Source organism: Apodemus sylvaticus, chromosome 14 (assembly GCF_947179515.1).
Source record: "Apodemus sylvaticus chromosome 14, mApoSyl1.1, whole genome shotgun sequence".
Taxonomy (NCBI): Eukaryota; Metazoa; Chordata; class Mammalia; order Rodentia; family Muridae; genus Apodemus; species Apodemus sylvaticus.
The window spans coordinates 82729347-82745395 of record NC_067485.1 but is presented as its reverse complement, the minus strand read 5'-3'; the positions used below and the strand labels follow the sequence as shown (position 1 = coordinate 82745395).

Genomic DNA, 16049 nt, shown 5'->3' with positions numbered 1-16049 from the left:
ACACTCCTCCATGGCTAGTAGAAGTGCAAACTTGCACAGCCACGTTGGAAATCAATATGGCAGTTCTTCAGAAAATTAGGAATTGACCTACCTCAAGACCCAGCTGTACCAGACTCAGGCATATACCCAAAGGACATCCCCGTCCTACCACAAAGACACCTGCTCAACGATGTTTATACCAGCATTATTCATTATATCTAGAAACTGGAAACAATCTAGATGTTCCTCAACAAACCATGAATAAAGATGAATGTGATACACATATACAATAGTATATTACTCAGTTGTTTTTAAATGACAACATGAAATTTGTAGGCAAGTAGATAGAACTAGAAAAGAATGATTCAAAGTGAGGTAACTCATACTCAGAAACACAAACATATGTACTCAGTTATAAGTAGATATAGCTATTAAATAAAAGGAACATTCTATAATCCACAGACCCAGAAAGGCTAAGTAACAAGGAGGGTTTAAGTGGGAGGTGCATAGATCTCCCTGGTAAGGGAAAATAGAATAGATTTAGTAGGGTGTGGGTAGAGATGGGAACACCAGGGAATCAGGTGTATTCTGCGGGAACATAGTACTGAGAAAGACAACTGGAATTGTGTGTATTTGGAGAGCCATGTGCGAACTTGGTGAAATGGGAGCTCCCTGGAATCTACAAGGTTGGCGCTACAGAAGAATCCTAGTAATATGGGTTATGGAGCCTGAACCAGGCATCCTCTCTAACCAGGCAAGTCCTCCAGTGGTGTGATTTGCACATCAACCCAGACAAATCCCTTGACCTACAATTTGTCCTGCCTGCAAGATATGCTCAAGGTAAAGGTGGTAGAGAAGCTGTGGGAATGGCCAACCAATGGCTTCTCCATCTTGATACCAACTCCACAAGAGGGGGCTCACGGTTGACACTGCCTAGATGTCCAGGAACCAGAGGGTAGATAATCCTGAAACCTAAGATAGAACAAAACATGACTGGCTTGGTTAAAAAAAAAGGCAATGCAATGATTCTTAATGACATTCTACTATACTCATAGACCATAGTCTAGCATAATCATCATCAGAGAGGTTTCATTCAGCAACTAGTTGGAGTGGTTGCAGAAACCCACAGCCAAATATTAAGTGGAGGTTTGGAAGCCCTGTGGAAGATGGGTAGGAAGGATTGTAGGATCTAGAGGGATTAAGGACCCTGAAGAGCCATCTCCAAATAATCAAGCAAGCATGACTCACAGGGATTCACAAAAACTGAAGCAACAACCAGAAAGCTTGTATTGGTCTGAGCTAAGTCCTCTGCATATATGTTATGGTTGTGTAGCTTGGTGCTCTTGTGAGACTCCTAACAGTTGTGTGGGGTGTGTCTCTTCCTCTTTTGAGATCTGTTTCCTTCTACTGGGTTGCCTTGTCCAGCCTTGATATGAGGATATGTGCCTAGTCTTATTCTAACATGTTATACCAAGTTTGGATGATATCCCTGGCAAGCCTGCTCTTTTTGGAATGAAAATGGAGGGTCAGTGGATCTGGGGGTGAGGGGAGCTGGCAGAAGGAGTAGAAAGTATAGAGAGAGGAAAAACTGCAGTGGTGGTGTGACATATAAGAAAATAATAAGTAAATAATAAAAAGATATCTCCAGGAATGTTTTGTTTGTTGTTGGAACCTCATAAACTCTATAGGCTGCTTCACCTCTCACCTGACTCTGACAACCCTTGTGAACTAACTTGCATTCTGTAAACTTTAGAACTTCTACACCTAAAATGCTTAATGTAGCTCTGGTTTTATTGTTCATTCTCTTCAATCTTTCTTACTACACAGTACACCTTTTCCATCCTTGAGCTGAAAAAACATAGATTAATAAATACCTGCTAACTTTCTCCTCAAAGGATGAAAACACTACCCATTCTCATGGAGGAACTGTTCATAAAGTGACTGTTATCTTCTATCATACCCTAAATACAGACAACAGTCAAATTAATTTGGGGCCATCATGAGTCAGAGAAAGGCAAAGCATTAAAACAATACAATGTCCTTGAGAACTGCTGAAGAATGTGTCTTTTATTTGTTTTCAGAATGGTACAATATTCTTTTTTTCTTAGCTGAGGAGTAGCTCCTGGATGTTCTCAATTGTAACAGAGGAGAAGAGCAAGTTCGTCGATGGCAGCAGCTGAGCTGTGTCCCACCCATAGGCCTTTCAGGGGAGACATCCTCACATTAGTATTCATCCGAAAATGGAAAATTAGGGTGGCCCTCAAAACTGCAAGAACAAAGAACGTATACATGAATCAGTGGGTCACTTTGTATCTACAAGGAGTGATTTCTCTGAAGCTGATTATATGATTTTAGTGTGAAAGTATAAAATTTTCTTTCGCTAAGGCATAAAATCTGCTTATTTTCAAAAACATCGCTTTCTACTTGGAAGGAAAACAATAGATAAATGATTCAGATCATTATTATCCTCCTTTCCCTGGTACTAAACATATAGAAAGGGGCTGGAGAGATGGCTAAGTGATAAGAGCACTGACTGCTCTTCCTAAGGTCCTGAGTTCAAATCCCTGGAACCACATGGTGGCTCACAACCATCTGTAAGGAGATCTGAAGCCCTTTGCTGGTTTGTCTGAAGACATCTACAGTGTACTTATATATAATAAACAAATATTTTTAAAACCATAAAGAAAATAAAGATTCAAATATGCAAACATGTTTCTATCAAAAGAAAGCAAAGCAAAGAGAAGCTGGAGAGATGTCTCAGTTTTTGAAAGCACTTCAAGTCTCTGAAGAAGGAAATCAAAGAAGACCTCAGAAAATGGAAAAATCTGCCATGCTCATGGATTGGCAGGATTAATATAGTTAAAATGGCCATCTTGCCAAAAGCAATATGTAGATTCAATGCAATCCCCATCAAAATCCCAATGCAGTTCTTCACAGAGTTAGAAAGAGCAATTCTCAAATTTATCTGGAATAACAAAAAACCCAGGATAGCTAAAACTATTCTCAATAGTAAAAGAACTTCTGGGGGAATTAGTATCCTAGACCTCAAGCAATACTACAGAGCAATGGTGTTAAAAACTGCATGGTATTGGCACAGGGTCAGGCAAGTGGACCAATGGAATATAATTGAAGACCCAGAAATGAATCCACACACCTATGGTCACTTGATCTTTGACAAAGGAGCGGAAAACATCCAGTGGAAAAAAGATAGTCTTTTCAACAAATGGTGCTGGTTCAACTGGAGGTCAGCATGCAGGAGAATGCAAATTGATCCATTCTTATCTCCTTGTACTAAGCTCAACTCCAAGTGGATCAAGGACCTCCACATAAAACCAGACACATTGAAACTAACAGAAAAGAAATTGGGGAAGACCCTTGAGGACAGGGGCATAGGGGAAAAGTTCCTGAACAGAACACCAATAGCTTATGATCAAGAATTGACAAATGGGACCTCATAAAATTACAAAGTTTCTGTAAGGCAAAGGACATGTCAAAAGGACAAAACAGCAACCAACAAATTGGGAAAAGATCTTCACCAACCCTACATCTGATAGAGGGATAATATTCAATATATATAAAAAAAAAACTCAAGAAGTTAGACCCCAGGGAACCAAATAACCCTATTAAAATGGGGTACAGATCTAAACAAAGAATTTTCACCTGAAGAAATTCGGATGGCCAAGAAGCACCTTAAGAAATGCTGAACATCATTAGTCATTAGGGAAATGCAAATCAAAACAAGCCTAAGATTTCACCTCACACCAGTCAGAATGGCTAAGGTTAAAAACTCAGGAGACAGCAGGTGTTGGCAAGGATGTGGAGAAAGAGGAACACTCCTTCACTGCTGGTGGGATTGTAAGATGGTACAACCACTATGAAAATCAGTCTGGTGGTTCCTAAGAAAACTGGACATGTTATTTCCAGAGGACCCTGCTATACCTCTCCTGGGCATATACCCAAAGGATTCCATAGCATGCAATAAGGACACATGCTCCACTATGTTCATAGCAGCCTTATTTATAATAGCCAGAAGCTGGAAAGAACCCAGATATCTCTCAATGGAGAAATGGATACAGAAAATGTGGTATATTTACACAATGCAATACTACTCAGCAGTTAGAAACAATGAATTCATGAATTTTTTAGGCAAATGGTTGGAAGTGGGAAATATTATCCTAAGCGAGGTAATGCAATCACAAAAGAATACACATGGAATGCAATCATTGATAAGTGGATATTAAGTAACCCTGAAGCTCTGAATTCTGAAGATACAATAGCATATCAAATGATTCCCATGAAGAAGGAAGAAGAGGGCCCTAATCCTGGAAAGGCTTGATCCAGCATTGTAGGGGAGTAGCAGGACAGAGAAAAGGGAGGGGGAAAGATAGGAGAATGGATGGAGAGAAGAGGACTTATGGGACATATGGGGAGGGGGGAACTGGGAAAGAGGAAAGCTTTTGGACTGAAAACAAAGAATATAGAAAATTAAAAAAAAAAAAAAGAAAGCACTGACTGCTCTTCCAGAGGACCCAGGGGCTATTCACAACACCTACATGGTGGCTCATAACCATCTGTAACTTCAGCTCCAGGTGAGGGGACACTATGCCCTCTTCTGGCCTATAAGTTGCCTGGAATGCAGGTGGAGAACAGACATACATGTGGTGAAAACCCATACAATTAAAAAAACATTTAAATAATAATTTATTATTTAATAATGAATAATAATTATATAAAATAATAATTAAATAACAATTATATAAAAATTATTTATTTTTTAACTAAAGGGATAGTCAATCCTTTATATTAAAAATCATCAAAGAAAAGAAACATTGTTCAAAACAAGAAACCAAGTACTAATTGAGAAATGGTGAGAGAGCTCAGTTGGCTAAGGCTCTACCTAACAATTGGTCTGAGTTTGATTCCTGGGAACTATATATTAGGAGAGAAGTTTCTGTGGCACGTAGTCATCTGACCTTCATGACACGTGCCCCCACACATATATATACACATGTATACAAATAAATACTTGTTAACAAATTAAAAATATTCAGGGAGATATAGTTACTGATATTTACTTTCTGTTGTTTAAAGCTGCATTTGTCTTTATGGTGTCTTAGGTTGTCATTGAATCTAAGGAATATAAAAAGATCATTAAAGAATCTGGCTCATTTCAGTTTAGAATTTTTATGGAGATCCTAACTGTGTGAATGAGTGTTTCTCTGACTCTTCTGCCTGCTCCGGGGTTCTTTTCTTTCTGTTGGGTTGCCTTGTCCTGCCTCAATGTGATATTTTATCTTTATCTTATCATATTCAATTTTGCAAGATAAGTGTATCTAACTTTGTTTTATTATAATCTATTTTGAGATAATTGGTTGTTGTCTCTTAGAAACTTACTCTTTTCTAATAGGAGATAGAGAGGGTGTGGATCTGGATGGGAAGGGGTGTGGGGAAGAACTGGGAGGACTATAGAGACAGGCAACTGTAATCAGTATATATTGTATGATAAATAATCTATTTTTCTTTTCTTTTTTTTGGTGTTTTTGGATTTGGTTTTTTTGAGACAGGGTTTCTCTGTGTAGCCTTGGCTGTCCTGGAGCTCACTCTGCAGATCAGGCTGGCCTCGAACTCAGAAATCCGCCCGCCTCTGCCTCCCAGAGTGTTGGGATTACAGGCGTGAGCCACCACTGCCCGGCTAAGAATCTATTTTCTATTAGAAGAAAACAGATGGAAAATATTTAAAATTAAATGAAAATATGAAGCTAATTGTCAAAGTAATACCATATAATCAGACAAAAATAAATGTGTATGTTAAATTTCCAATTAAATTTTCTAAATCATTATGAACTAGAAGTGTCTGGTGGAATAATACCATATTACATATATAGCAGTATTTTGGAATATGCACCATCCAATTTTTGTGTGTTTAGTGGATTTGTAACCTAAGATTTCATTTTCTAAACTAGAGGCTTAAATATAATGTCTACCACATTGACATTCAGTTTCAATTTCAAAACTATCACTCATTAACTGCTTGCCAAATAAAATGTAGTGGTTTTGATTCAGAAATAGAAACAATATTTGTTCACAACAAAAATCTCACATTCAAGGAGTTACGTACCATACCAAGTCACACAAGTTATAAGGAGTTGAAAGATTATTCTCTGAGGAGCATATGAATAATAGCTCTGTCTCTATATAATATGTACAACTTTATTGATTTTTCTGTATACTGTTAAGAATAAAACCATACTAAATAATTGCGTTCCATGCTATTTTGTATTATGCTTATAATTTTTATATATCATATTTTTCATTTTGAATTAATTTTCCCACTGCTTTCCCTCATTCATAATACATCTTGTCTTGAATTCTATTGCCTTATATGTAGAATGAAAAACACAGTTTTAAATTATCTACAGAAGAGGGAATATTTCTATTCAGTATTCTATTTTTTAAAAAATGCATATGTGTATGTCCTTGTATATGTGTGTGAATGTTTATTTGTGATTGCAGATGCATGTGCATTAATATAAGTATGCACATGAATGTAGAGGCCATAGAAACACTTAGGTGTAATCCTCAAGAATGCACTTGCCTCTTTTGAGGCAGGGTTTCTCACTGACCTTGTACTTAGAGTTAGCCTAGGATGACTGACCTGCAAGCCCCCAGAGGATCTGCATGTTTTCACCTTCAGAACACTTGAATTGCAAGAGCACACTAAGGCACTCAGGCTTTAATCACACTTTCCAGGCTAGTGTTTTGCTGGACTGAGCCATCTTTCAACATATCCCTGGGTCTTCAATATCTTCCTAATAATTTCTTAGGACTTTACATTGACCTCTTTACATTTCAGAAAAGCTACAATATCAAATGTGCTATCACACACATCAAGCCAGTAAGTCTCTGACCTGAATATTTAGTTCCTGAACAAAAGCACATCAAGAAAGAAGTGAATTTCCTGACTACAGTGAACAATTTTATATGTAGATGATGGCATAGACTCCAAGGCTGGGCAGATCATACATTTAGGGAGATCAGGGTTTAAGCAAGTTCTGGAGAAAAGGACATTATGGCATGATATTGACATGGAAGTTTCCTTGAAATGTCTGCAGTGCATATTCACAGGCTACAAATACAGATTCAGGCTACAGCAAGGAAGATAGAAATTAGCAGTGAGGGCAGTGGTGGCGCATGCCTTTATTCCCAGCACTCTGGGAGACAGAGGCAGGCGAATTTTTGAATTCGAGGCCAGCCTGGTCTACAGAGTGAGTTCCAGGACAGCCAGGGCTACACAGAGAAACCCTGTCTCGAAAAAACCAAATCCATAAAACCAAAACAAAACAACAACAACAAAACTGTTTTGGAATTGGAGAGATGGCTCAGTGGTTGAAAGCACTGTCTGCTCTTCCAAAGGTCCTGAGTTCAGTTCCCAGCAACCACATGGTGGCTCACAACCATCTGTAACGAGATCTGACACCCTCTTCTGGAGTATCTGAAGACAGCTACAGTGTACTTACATATAATAAATAAATCAATCTTAAAAAAGAAAGAAAGAAAGAAGAATATATATTTAAAAAAAAAAAAAAGAAATTAGCAGTGATGTGGGCTTACCCGGCTTGCTTCCCCAAACAGCATAGACCTTTAGGAACAACAGATAAAGATGACCCTGGGTCTTCTTACACTGTGAGTAAGACCAGAAATCTAAACAGACTAGAAAGAATTTCCGAAGTTCCTTTTCCTGATTCTGGGCTCTGATTTCCTCTACCTGATTTACATTTATTGACATAACTTTAAAAGCATTTGTCCTGAAAATAAATGTTATTAAATTTACTTACATTCTACCAGATATGTATCGCATATTTCTGTTCAGGCCATCAAGGACTTTCATATCCTCTGAACTCAGCTGGAATTCAAAAACCTACCACACAGACAAGAAACATTTTTACAAATTTACATATGTAGACTGCGTGTTTGCCAAGCTGCACATTGTAAATGCACTGATAGAACTGGGAAGATGGGTGCTTGACAAAATGCTTGAAAATTTCTCAGAATTAACAAAATACAAAGATAGTAAACAAAACACTCAAGGGAGAAATGAAACACCAGGGGCAGCATCACTGAGAATTCTTCCACATATTGAATCCATTTGCAATGAACAGGCGAGGGGCATTTAGATGGAATGTGAGGAGGAAAGATATCTGACATAATTCAAAAAAGAAAAAAAATTGCTTAGAAGACATAACTAGGAATGCATTTGCCTAGAAGTATAACAATCAGTAACCATCATTTATATAGTTTTTTTCATGTCTGAGCAAAGAACACTCAATATACAAAAATGTTATTTTAAACATCACTTATATGAACATTCTACTAATATTAGTGGTATGTTATTCAAAGTAACTAAGAGCTGGTGTCCAAGGATGTATCTTTAATACATTTTAGACAGGTTGATCAACAGGATAATTTATAACTACTAACACATTGAAACAAATGAGTGGATAAATCACCAGTATTGATCTTAAAATCAATACCAAGAATAAAAATATTAGTCATACACCAACTTATCCACTTAGTTGATAACACATGGATGCAAAATCACCTGAATGTTTTCAAACAAAAGGAGGATTCAAGAAAAATCACAAAATTGTCTTTTCTATATATAAATGAGACAGACTAGAAGTAGTTTACTTATGGGACTTTCAGGGAGTGGGGGGCCAGAAAAGGGGAAATCATGTGAAATGTAAATAAAAAAATATATCGAATAAAAAATTACAAACATTAGTGTAGGATGTAAAATATCTTCTTCAAAGAGTAAATTCCAATATAATGATCTTGAGTTGAACAGCACAATACTGCCAAAAATCCCAGTCTTCAAAATGATGAACAGATGTGATATCAAACACAAACATTCAGAGTGGGGGTTAGGAAATGTATTCTAAACTTTTTTATAACAAAAAAATGACAAATAAGCAAGCAAACCTAGTATGGTGACACATGTCTATAGTGCCATTACTTGGATTGAAAAAGGCAAAAAGTTCAGAAACTTTGCCAGTTAAAGGCCAGTTTACCTAAAATAATGACGACCTCAAAATAAACCATTTGAAGCCACACACAAAAGCATATTCAAACTCTATTTAACTCCCTCACTAAAAAGCACAAGGACCATAATTGTCAAGATTTCAAGTTCCCATTTCTTCTTTTATTTCTTAGGAACAACAGTTGCTCATGAAAACACCTGCCGGACTCTCCTATGAAAGATGTATGCAAGTAGTTATTAGAAATGAAAAATAAAATCTTTTTGAGAAAATATGGAAAAGTAAAATAGTAAACATCAGATATTATCAAGCTCTATTTGATAACAGCAGAAATGTTCTCTCTCTCTCTTTCTCGCTCTCTCTCTCTCTCTCTCTCTCTCTGTTGATTTTCTTAAAGAACCAATTCTTGGTTTTGTTGATTCTTTGCATTGTTCTTTTTGTTTCTAAGTAATTGATTTCAGCTCTTAGTTTTACTATTTCTTCTTACTCCTCTTGGGTGTGTTTGCTTCCATTTTTTCTAGAGCTTTCAGGTGTGTTGTTATGAGATCTCTTTAGTTTCTTTTTTTTCTTTTTTTGTTTTTTGTTTTTTGTTTTTGTTTTTGAGACAGAGTTTCTCTCTGTAGCCCTGGTTGTCCTGGAACTCACTCTGTAGAAGACCAGGCTAGCCCCGAACTCAGAAATCTGCCTGCCTCTGCCTCCCAAGTGCTGGGATTAAAGGCATGCACCAACACAGTCCAGTTTCCAATTTTTTTTTATTAAAGGCACTTGTGCTATGAAATTTCTTCTTAGCACTGCTTTCAGGGTGTCCCAGTGGCTCAGGCTTTAAGATCAACAATTGATAAATGGGACCTCATGAAACTGAAACGCTTCTGACACAATAGGACAAAACCGCTGCTTAGAGATTGTGAAAAGATCTTCACTAATCCTACCTCTGGCAGAGGGCTAATATCCAAAATAGGTAAAGACCTCAGGAAGTTAGACTCCAACAAACCAAATAACCCAATTTAAAAATGGAGTACAGAGGTAAACACAGAATTCTCAACAGAAGAATCTAGAATTGCATGAGAAGCAGTTAAAGAAATGTTCAACATCCTTAGTCATCAGGGAAATGCAAATCAAGGAGATTCCACCTTACACCATTCAGAATGGCTAAGATCAAACACTCCCAATAGCACATGCCAGTGAGGCAGTGAAGAAAGAGGAACATGGCCTCATTTCTGGTGGGATTGCAAACTTGTACAATCACTCTGGAAATCAATCTGGCATTTTCTCAGAAATTTGGAAGTAGTCACTGAAGACCCTGTGATACCACTCCTGGGCATATATCCAAAAGATGTTTGACCACACCACAAGGACAAGTGCTCCACTATATTTATATTTACTTGTAATAGCAAGAATTTGCAAACAATCCATATGTCCATCAACTGAGCGATGGATACAGAAAATATGGTTCATTTAGAAACTAGAATATTATTCAGCTATTAAAGACAAGGACATCATGAATTTTGTAGGCAAATGGATGGAACTAGAAAAACATCATTGTAAATGAGATGTCCTAGCACCAAACGGACACGTATGGTAAAAAACTGACTGATAACTGGATTTTAGCCATAAAGTACAGAATACTCATGATAAACCCCACAAACCCAAAGAAGTTAAAGAAGAAAGGCCCAAGTATGGATGCTTAAATCCCATTTAGAAGGTGCAACAAAATAATCATGGGAAACAGAGGGAGGGAGAGAACTGCGTGGGAGGTGGGAGAGATAGGGGAATAGAGAGGTAGGATCAGATGTGGAAAGAGACAGAAGAGAGACCCAGAGGGCCACAAGAAAGAATAGAAATCTGCAGTTGCCAGAGGTGGCAGGGGTGTGTGTGGGGGGGAATCTTTAGGAATTTCCTAAGACCTGCAATTGGAGAAGCTCCCAGGAGCCAAATGGGGTGACCTTAGCCGAGATGCCTAATAGTGGGGTTATGGAACCTGAAAAGTCCACCTTGTATAGCCAGGCAAGGTTTTCAATAGAGGGATAAGGACAACAACACACCCATAAAACTTTCAACTCAAAATGTGTTAGGTCTAAAAGAAAGACAAGGACAAAAATGAGGCAGAGACTGAAAGAAGGGCCAACCAATAACTGGCCCAACTTCCCAGGGGCAAATACTAATCCCTGCCATAATTAATGATACTCCATTATGTTTAAAGATAGAAGTCTAGCATAACTGTTCTTGAGAGGCTCTACACAGCAGCTGACTGAAACAGAACTAGAAATCCTTAGCCAAACACTGGACAAATGTCAGGGACCCTTTCGGAAGAGTTGGGGAAAGGATTGAAGGTCCTGAAGGGATCAGAACCCCACAGGAAGACCAACAGTATCAACTAAAATGGGCCTCTGGGATCTCTCTGAGACTTAGTCACCAACCAAAGAGCATACACAGGCTGGATGGAGGCCCCTAGCACATATGTAGCAGAGCTGCCTTGTCCTATCTCAGTAGGAGAGGAGCCACCAAATCCTGCAGAAATTTGATGCACCAGGGTTGGGGGAGAATTGAGGAGGCCCAACCTTCTCAGAAGTGAAGAGGAGGGAGGATGGGGTGAGGGTATCTGTCAAGGGGAGGAAGGGAGGGAGCTTGGGGAAATAAATATATAAATAAATAAATAAACAAACAAACAAATAATTTTTTAAAATATACAAAATAATTTGTAGAGTGAAAATTATCTACTCTGAGTGCCTCATTTCAGAAGACAAACGGTTATTTCATTCACTTAGGGTTACTAAATGCAATGTCAAAGCCATGTTGAGAGCAAAATCAGTCTTCAGTTCAATTCTAATTCTATATTGCAGCAAAACTGTGCTCTCACAGAACAAGACATAGACCTTCCAATGTATATAAAACACACAAGCTTGGGAAAATAAGGTAGAGGGACTCCACTCATGCAAGGATACTGAGTCACCAAAGAAGTCCATATAGTGAATTGATATGACCAAATTTGGAAGCGCACAATCTCACTCATCACCTGCATGTTCTCTCTGATCCGCTCTTCTTTGAGACTGGTGTTGAGGACCACAATCCCGCGCTGCAACTGGTAGCGAAGGGCAATCAAGGCTGGAGTTCGACTGTACTTTTTTGCCAAGGAACCAAGAACTGGTTCATCCAAGAGTACAGGGGAGTTCTGGTCTACCCTGGAATGAAATGTACGGAGGTTAAATATCTCAGGCTATAGCAGGTAAAGACGTTTCAAATAACCACAAAGGTTCCATAGAGAATGGAATTTCTCAAATGTGTACTTGGACATGTGTAACTTGTAATCTTTTATTTTTTTCTAGAATGCAAATTATCTCTGCTTCCAAATCCCCTGAGTGAATTCAAGACTTTGAATGTGTAGTGTGTAGTTTTACACTTTATCTGCCTTTGCTCCCAGCTTCCCTTGAATACATGGACAAAAGACACAGACACAGCTGTTCAATTTCAAACTGCCTTCTTGGCACAATTGCTGAGTGCTACTATCTCCATTCTGGAAGAGTGTGTCCATCAGTTCATTATCTCGGTCTCCCCACCTGCCCTAAACTTCAGATGCTAAGCTCTCCTGATCTCCCACCTGTAAGAATGGCCTGTGTGGCCACTCTCTTTTGCGATCTCACATGTTGCCCTGATTATTCTCTCTCCAAAACATGATGAATGCCTTTCTCCTCCTTTCCATCTCTCCTTTTCCTCTTAGGGCCTGGAAGTCCCAACTGTACCTTCCCCCCAGCAATTGGCCCAGTGCTTTCTTTACTGACAGATAAACAGCCAATTGGGGAACATGACCTTAACATCAGACCCACCTCCTACAGAATTGCAAGACTAAATGTAACAACAACAATTATTAATTTATAATTAATTTTAATGAACCTTTACCATCCACTATATCGTTGTGTTCCCAAAACACCATAGGCAACTAGTACAATATCTTTAGACTTGCAGAAATCCAGAAGTTTCATTTGGTTGAGATAAAGATGGCATTCTACCTTCAGATGAACAAAGAAAGATATTATATTACATGAAATTGCACATTGATATAAAATGTGTTAAAATATAATAAATTAAATTAGGAAAGCCTATGCAACAAAGTATAAACTAAATATAAGTAAATAGCAACGTGTGCATTAATTCATTGCAGTAGATTATTAACAAAGAAATGAAAATAGAGGTTCCTGAGAAGGACAAAAGGGTTGGGGGAGGGGTTTTGACTATGTAACATGTATAAATTTTTAAAAGAAAATGTACAATTTTTAAGTGTTTAAAAGAAAATATTGGATATTTGTCACAGTTAGGATTTTACTGCTTGAACAGACACCATGACCAAGGCAACTCTTATAATGATAACATTTCATTGGAGCTGGCTTACAGGTTCAGAGTTTCAGTGCATTATCAGAAAGGTGGAAACACAGCAGTACGCAGGCAGGCATGGTGCAGAAGGAGCTAAGAGTTCTTCATACATCTTCATCTGAGGCTTCTAGCAGAATACTGGCTTTGAGGCAACTATGATGATGGTCTTAAAGCCCACACCCCCAGTGACACACCTACTCCAATAAGGCCACACCTTCTAATAGTGCCACTCCCTGGGACAAACATATAGAAACCATCACATTCCCCTCCCTGCCCCCATAGGCTTGTTCAAACACATGAGTTTATGGGGGTCATACCTAAACATACTATAATACAAAGTACATTTAGTCCAACTTCCAAAATACCTATAGTATATAGCAGTCTCAACAATGTTAAATGTCCAAAGTTCAAAGTGTCTTCTGATATTCATCCAATCACTTAATTATAACCTATAAATCAAGACAAGAAATCAGCTGGGCAAACTGCAAACTCTGCATCTCCATGTCTGATTTCAAATTGGTCTTCAGATCTCCAGCTCCTTTTTCATCTTTGTTGCAGTCAAAACTGTCTCCTGAGCTGGTTCTATTCCCTGCTAGCACTTTCCTCAGCAGACAGCTCATGGCTCCAGCATCTCAAACATGTTGGGGTCTCCAAGGCAACTTCAATATTACAGATTCTTATATCACTGTCTGGTATTCACACATGATTATCTGGTCTCCTTCAACAGGCTAGTGTCACTTCTCCAACTCTGCCCTCTATAGCACTCTGAACTCAGGTTGATCCATTCCACTGCTGCTGCTGTTCTTGGAGCTCATGCTTGGTATTGACATCTTCAAAATACTGTGGTCTTCTTCTGAGACCACCCTTTACCAATAGCCTGTCATAGACTCACTTCATGGTGACAAGCCTCAACTTCTTTGCATGACCCCTTCAGTCCTAGGCCACCAACTGCAACTGAGGCTGCATTTTCACTGATGGTCTTCCATGACCTCTCGCAATGTCAAGTCTCAGCTGCTCTTCATGACTCCTTCAAGCCTTCACTAGCACCACCTGGGTGACTCTTACACATTACCAAGTACACCTGCAGCAGGAGGTAAAACCCTATCTACCTCTGGAACACAGCTTCTTTGTACTCTCAGAAACACTTCCCAGAGAATTAAGCCTCAGTGATGCTGGTCTCTTCTTAATCCCCACTAACATTTTAGCTCCAGCTAACCAGCATCAATTTTCCCAGTAATCCCTTCTATTCTGGACTTTAAAACTAGAGCCTTGTGGCCAAAGATGCCAAGTTCTCCTGCTTGCTGGGACTGGAACATGGTCCCCTTATTCTATTATATTATGATCAGCTTTCTGTTTTCCAACTCCCTCACTGCTTAACCTTGGCTTTCCTGGAAACTTGCTCTGTAGATGGACTTTGAACTCAGAGATCTGAATGCCTGTCTGCTAAACACTGGGATTAAAGATGTGGTCCACCAAGCCTAGATTTAAGTTTTTCTTCACCTAGAACTTGCTCTGTTCTAGGCTGACCATGAACTCAGAAATCTGTTTGTGTTTGCCTCCTAAAAGTAAAGAATTGTACTACCATGCCTGGACCTAAACTTAGCTAGATGGGATCTTGGCCCAAGGTCACTACTCCCTTATTTCAATTTGATATCCTTGAACACGGGATTCAGATCCATTTTACTTCCTGGTGCCCCTTTAGTACCCCAACCATATATTTTATTTTTTTCCTTTCTCTGCTTGCTATGCTTGTTTAAAATATTCTTCATGAGATTTAACCAGAGAAAACCAGAGAAACTTCCTTTGTCAATAGTTACTCTAAGTCTCTTCACCCCAGGCAGACTCTTCAGACAAAGGCAAAAAGTCGCCATATTCTTCAACCAAAATGCCACAATCTCTAGGCCACATATTGAAAATGTCTACTGAAATCTGTCAGGCCAGGTCCACACAATTCAAATCACTCTCAGTAACAAAGTCTTCAATATTCCTACTAGAATAGCCCATTAAGCCCCACTTAAAGCATTCCACTGCTTTCCAAATACAAAGTCCCAAAATCCACATTCTTCTAAACAAAAACATGGACAGGCCTATCACAACAATACCCCAGTCCCTCATTCCAACATATTTCTTAGGGTTTTACCGCTGTGAACAGTTACCAAGGCAGTTACTTATAACATTTATAACAACTCTTAACAACATTTCGCTGGGCCTGGCTTACAGGTTCAGAGGTTCAGTCCATTATCACAAAGGTGGGAACATAGCAGCACCCAGCCAGGAATGATGCAGGAAAAATGAGAGTTCTATATCTTCATCTGAAGGATGCTAGCTGTATACTGGCTTCCAGGCAGCTAGGATGAGGTCTTAAAGCCCACACTCACAGTGACTCAACTACTCCAACAGGGCCAATCCCTGGGCCAAGCATATAGAAACCATCACAGATATTCATGTTTCTAATTTCAGAATTTAGGAGGCTGAGTCGTGTGTGTGTGTGTGTGTGTGTGTGTGTGTGTGTGTGTGTGTGTGTGTGTGTGTGTGTGTGTGTGTGTGTGTGAGAGAGAGAGAGAGAGAGAGAGAGAAAGAGAGAGAGAGAGAGAGAGCATGCTTTTGAAGGATCAAATTCAAGTTTTCAAAATTGGCAGTAAATACATTTTTTGTGGATTCATCTCACTG

General features: G+C 38.8%; 1 protein-coding gene across 3 annotated transcripts in view; it reads right to left on the bottom strand.

The window, feature by feature from the left end:
• Positions 1 to 2202: 2202 nt before the first annotated feature.
• LOC127664762 (aldo-keto reductase family 1 member C21) overlaps positions 2203 to 16049 on the bottom strand; it is a 34141-nt gene continuing 20294 nt past the window's right edge. For 2 of the 3 annotated variants that reach the window (XM_052156918.1, XM_052156921.1), the window contains 4 exons: positions 12909 to 13018; positions 12028 to 12193; positions 7815 to 7897; positions 2203 to 2245 (listed from right to left, as the gene is read on the bottom strand). In XM_052156918.1, coding sequence (XP_052012878.1) covers positions 2203 to 2245; positions 7815 to 7897; positions 12028 to 12193; positions 12909 to 13018 — 402 coding nt within the window. The remainder of the gene's footprint in view (positions 2246 to 7814; positions 7898 to 12027; positions 12194 to 12908; positions 13019 to 16049) is intronic. The other variant, XM_052156919.1, reaches the window with a different exon arrangement.